Here is a 5,680-nt window from a genome sequence, read left to right as displayed (position 1 = left end):
ACCAACTCACAGCACTAGGAGTTACAGTGCTCAGTGTTTTGGTAATGAGAATTTCCTCAGTGTCACCGGACTATCACAGGAGTTGATATATATTCTTACCTGTATGTGCCAGCAAGAACTTGGTCACAGTCAACCAGGATGAATTTCTCCAGGACTTGGCCTGCAAATTTCTTGCCTGCTTTGCTGTAGTATGTGTCTCCACTCAGGCACCTTATGCGCATGTTCTGAAACGAAAGCAGGCAGAGGTGGTCAGGGCACATGGGCTGATCTCACCCGAAATGTTCCATCACTGCTGGACTCCTTCAAGCAGGAGCTCAGAGGCAGAACCCAGAAAGGCATTAGGTATTTCTTAGCTTCTACACACCAAGTATTTTGTCCCACTGCCTGCTTCTATAAGACAAAAATACCAGGAAATATTAACAAGTTGCAAATTCTAGTTTGAAGATAACTGGAGAATCCCATGAGCCTACAGATCCTTTCTGAAGTACGTAAAATTATTCCAGATTATTGATAATATTCAACTCACCACACTAGCTGATGGCTCTGCATTGACACTAAACATTGGCCCATAACAACCTGCCAGTTTCTAATGTGCCGCTCTGATTTTATCCAGGAACAGGCTTAAACCCAAAACTTCACTCAGTATAAAAACATTTACAGAGAGCAATGTCTGCATTTTAAGAACTGCCTTTTATCATTATATTTTAAAATGCAATTAACATTTTCAGCTGCTGTACTCAAGTGAAACAGACCTGATCCTCCCCTGCCTTGAAACTATAAAAGCTTCTCTGACGCAACTTTTGCCTGTAAACCCAACTGCTCCGTGCCAATGGGAAATAAGGCTCTTGGAGCCTTTTTTGTAATGTGAGGTATTTGCCCATTACAAAAGCTATTTGCACCTCAGCTGGGCAAGGCAGAAGAGCACAACAGTCACTGGAAACAGTTACTGACCCGGTCTGTATGACCCAGTGCCAAACAAAACACCTCACATGTAAATAAACATCCCTCAGGCTGTGCTTGTGTGGGGCTGCCAGGTCAGCTCTTCCTGCCCTCCAGGCCAGCTCCCCTGCCACCTGCAACGCCTTGGGCACAGAAGGAGCTGTCACAAGCTGTCACCACCTGTGTCTGGCCCAGCAGATCCCTCTGTGGGCAGCTCAGCCCTGCTGAGCATCAGCCCTGCTAAGGACAAAAGACCTACAGCAGTTCGTTTGGGCCACAGGCGATGCTGGGGCTGATGTGTCACCGGGCATAGGTGGGTGCTGCCCAGGTGGGGGCTCAGAGGGAGCTGCCACCCAGCAGATTTCTGGCCAGGCACAGCTGTTTGTAGGCGCCAGTGCTGCAGGCAAAAGACAAGCACCAACAGCTGTGATTTGCCTACAGATGTTCTCCACATGCCCCTCCAGAGTTGCCCCTGGGCACCCCTGAGCCCCCTTTGCCCCCTCCTCCTGGCAGGCTGAGCATGTGTAGGCTCCCCAGGCCACCTACACACAGCCATGGACTGGCTCACCCAGTCCCTGGTCTGACGTGGGGTTCATGGTGCAGGGGTGGTGCCTCAGGAGTGAGGAGCAGAAGGCAGTCACCTGTCGCAGGTGACTCCCTTTTTGTCAGAGTCCCTGTGGGCAGGAGGTGGGATTCCTGCCTGGAAACACCTGCCAGGGAGCCCAGCAGGGTGGGAAAGGCTTGTCTTCCGTTGCAGTGAGGGTCTCCCAGCCCCCTCAGGAGCATCATTGCCTCCATGGCTACACAGCAGCAGCAAATCTCCAGAACGGGTCCCATCTGACTCTGCAGTCTCTCTCTTACAGCTGGGAAGAGCAGGAAGAGGGCAATAATTGATGATGCTGCCCCTAATACTGCTGCTGACCCTGTTTTCTTCTCAGGGGATTTCCTGAAACTCCTGTGGTTTGCCTCAGTGGGAACTCCACCTGGAACTCTTCTCCAGGCACTGGTCTAGTCTTCTCTGAAGTTCATGGAAACCTTTAACAGGGACAGAGCTGAAGCTTCACATAAACTTGTTTTCCACTGTGGCTCTCATTTGTTGCCTTCTTGTGTCCCAGAACATGTCCTCATCTGTCTTCTTTAAGAAGGGAGAAACTTTTTTCCCCGTAAGGGCAGTTGTGTATTGGAACAAGTTACTCAGAGATGCTGTGCAAGCTCCAAGGTCAGAGATTCCCAAATTGTTAAGGGGTTGGAATGGAGCTTAGAGACCATCCAGCCCCAACCCCCTGCCCTGGGCAGGGACACCTCCCACCAGAGCAGGTTGCTCAAGGCTTTAGCCAACCTGGCTGTGAACACTGCCAGGGCTGGGGCAGCCACAGCCTCCCTGGGCAACCTGGGACAGTGTCTCACCACCCTCACAGCAAAACCTCTGCCTAATATCTAATCTAAATTTCCATTTTTCAGTTTCTCCCCATTACTTCTTGTCCTGTCACTGTAGTTCCTAACAAATTTGCAAGACTTGACCAGGTAAGACCCTGAGCAACCATGTCTGACCTCACAAGTGATGCTGCCTGAAGCGGGACGTTGGATGTGATGACATGCTAAGGTCCCTGCCAGCTTGCATTAACCTGTGATCCTCTGAAATGACACCACAGTTTACTGATACAGACCAAGATACACTGGATGCCTGGGGAGGTGCTCACCTGGTCCTGTGGCCAGTCAACACATGGATATTTGTCTTCCAGTGACAAGGTTTTAGTGATACCAGTTCTCACTGGGAGGAGCTTCCTCTCCCCCCTCCCAGGGAAATTAAAACAACTTCAGGTAAGGTATATCCCATAAATTTACCACCACAGTATTTCTTCACTCCCTTAATCCTTTCCAAGGCTGGGAGAGTTTCTGATATCTGGTTCATTTTTCTCCATCCTCTTCTTCCTCTTGGCAATCCAGGCCCTGAATCATCCCAGCAAGAGGAGAATCCTGTAGCCTTGCAGAAAGCCAGACTGGCAGGTACATTCTTCATTCAGACAGCAGGTCTAGGTTCAGCAAACGGATATTTGCAAACTTCAGGTTAAGTCCTCTGCTGTCATTGTTGCCAATGCTCAATGAAAGATTTTCTGATACTCAGCACCAGGATCTACCACCAGCAGGCTCACATGATGTTCTCAGAAGTAAGGTGCTGGAGAGACAATTGCCCCAAATTCCCCATTAAGCCCCAAATTGTGGCCAATTATTCCAAATGAAGATTTACTACCACATCCTGTGACAACTCAGAGGCAGGAATAAAATATCTACCCTCATTCCACTCAGGTGTGAGTGTCCAGCATGTATGGTAATCGACTGCATGAGGTGCATCAGCTTAAGAGGCACTTCACATGGATGGAGACCTGCCAATGAGACACTGAATGGGGAGGCAAGTGCTAATTACCCATTCAAGCACAAGACATGACATCAGGCCTAGCAAAGAGACATAGACATCTCCATGGATCTAAACTCATCCTGACTTGAATTACAAAGGCCACCTCAGGGAGAAGAAGCAATAAAAGACATTTTGGAAAGATGGAATTAATCTGGATCCACCAGCACACTTCAGTGAGGCAGTTGTTTATGACAGCAAGGTTGGGACTAGATGATCTGTAAAGTCCATTCCAACCCCTTAGCGATCTACGAAGCAGTTTGCCCCAGCAGCTGCCATCTCACGAGGCAGGAGGAGATGGGTCTGGCCTGTGAGAAGCAAGAAAGGACAGAGCTGCACGAGCACAGGGGAAGAATCACAGAATCATTTAGGTTGGAAAAGGCCTTCAGGATCATCGAGTCCAACCTTTGAGCAATCACCACATTGTGAACCAGACCAGTGCACAAAGTGTTTCTCCAAAGAAACCTTTCTAAATTAAACTTTGTGAGGTTAAAAATGAGGAAAAATTAAGCCATTTGTAACTGAATCTATTTTGAATGCTCCAAAATGTTATTTTTGCATTTTCTCTAGCCTGTTTTTTCAGTTAGGAATACTTCTGGGGTAACTGGATGACTCCCAACCAAAATGCAGGGTGGCTGGATGGGAATCCTGTGCTCCCAGGGAAGGAGCTGCTGGCCTTGCAGGACCAACAAATGACAACAAAAACCCAACTTCCGTTGACAGGTGGCAGCCACAAATGGGGAGCAGCAACATACTGGGAGGCATCTTGGAGTCTCTAAGTCCCCAAAAGAGCTTGTGGTAGCTTAAATTTGACTGTTTACTTTCTCTGGGCACCACTCACCTTTGCTGCTGGGCACCCACTGGGTGGGAATTGGGCTTTTCACAAACCCCTCATGGACCCACAACTGAATCACAAAGTCTAAATGAAGATCTTAACATGAGACTTTTAACCTGTGGGTTTGCACCGAGGCAGTGCAGCAGGAGAAGATGGTGAGGGGGCTCCCCCTTCTCCCCTCAGCTACTGCCCTGCAACAGCTCTGGCCAAAATATAAACTGAGCTCAGGGATCTGAAGTATGATCAATTTAAGTCTTGCAGTTCTATGTCCTAGAGCAGGGGCTGTATCAACTCCCTCCTTGTCCAGGAGATGATACAGGTCCACATAAGCTAAGTTTCCTGCCCTCCCTCTGCGGTGAGGGGGCTCCCCCTTCTCCCCTCAGCTACTGCCCTGCAACAGCTCTGGCCAAAATATAAACTGAGCTCAGGGATCTGAAGTATGATCAATTTAAGTCTTGCAGTTCTATGTCCTAGAGCAGGGGCTGTATCAACTCCCTCCTTGTCCAGGAGATGATACAGGTCCACATAAGCTAAGTTTCCTGCCCTCCCTCTGCCTGTCTGCACCAGCATAGGGTTTCAGCAGCTCTGCATCTCACTGGCCTTGACTTCACACTTCCTGCATGTAACACTGAAATAAGGACCACGAAACATCAAGATATGAGACTAGGAGGCTCCTCCATACTTTCCCTTGTGCATCCAGACAGAACTTGATTTCCTAGAGCAAACAGCTGTGGGACAGTGAGAGAAGGGTAGGTCCTAGGGACCAGGCAGAAGGACCAGAACAGAGGGTACATCATTTTTATGGATTCCAAGACCTGTTTATCATATCCAGTGTGTGACTGAAAACTTACTGGGAAGTTGTCCTGAGTAAGACTCATTTTATTGCACATTTCCACAAAATGCTTCAAATACTCTTCATCCAGGATCAGGTACACAGGGACATGTCGTCTGCTTGAGGCCTCCAGCAGGTCACACAGAATCTCCATGTCCGTAAACAGATCCATCACAATTGCTATCACCTGGCCAGGAGAAAAGGGGGGGGGAGAAAACAACAGTGTTGAAATCTCATGCCCAGCTGAGTTGTGATTACACAATCAGTTAAGTGTTTGAACCTCCTGAGTTACTGAGCCTATGTGGCCACCTCAGTGCAGACTGCTTCACCATCTTGGTGTTTAACAGCCCTTACCCCACCATGGCAGCTAAAATCAAAGGTTAATAGCCATGAAGACAATCCCCATTCAGCTCTCTCCCATCTCATCTTTCATTCTCAGAAAGGAAGAGCTGAAAGGGTGATGCATGCGCACAAACTCTGAATGTCATTGGTGCAACCAGGATGTGCTGTCTTGAGCAAATATGCCAGAAATAGAGCACAGAAACACGAGCTGAGACTGCGCAAAATCAGCATTCAATCAGCAAGATTGAATCCACATGGCTGGTAGATTCATAGGAAAGAGCATCATTTTTCACTGCCAGGTAAGGGAGAAGGTGATCAA

The 5,680-nt window shown here is 48.4% G+C and overlaps 1 protein-coding gene across 1 annotated transcript in view; it reads right to left on the bottom strand.

Moving 5' to 3' along the window:
* The window catches only part of FAM83C (family with sequence similarity 83, member C), a gene marked incomplete at its 5' end in the record, with an annotated part of 15,317 nt that extends 10,111 nt beyond the window's left edge, over window positions 1-5,206 (bottom strand). Inside the window, 2 exons of the mRNA XM_009081773.1 lie at window positions 100-224; window positions 5,039-5,206. Of these exons, the coding sequence (XP_009080021.1) occupies window positions 100-224; window positions 5,039-5,206 (293 nt within the window). The remainder of the gene's footprint in view (window positions 1-99; window positions 225-5,038) is intronic.
* Between the last annotated feature and the right edge of the window lie 474 nt (window positions 5,207-5,680).

Source organism: Acanthisitta chloris, unplaced genomic scaffold, assembly GCF_000695815.1.
Source record: "Acanthisitta chloris isolate BGI_N310 unplaced genomic scaffold, ASM69581v1 scaffold34599, whole genome shotgun sequence".
Lineage (NCBI taxonomy): Eukaryota > Metazoa > Chordata > Aves > Passeriformes > Acanthisittidae > Acanthisitta > Acanthisitta chloris.
Note: the sequence above shows the minus strand (reverse complement) of the source record. Positions and strands in the feature narration are given on the sequence as shown.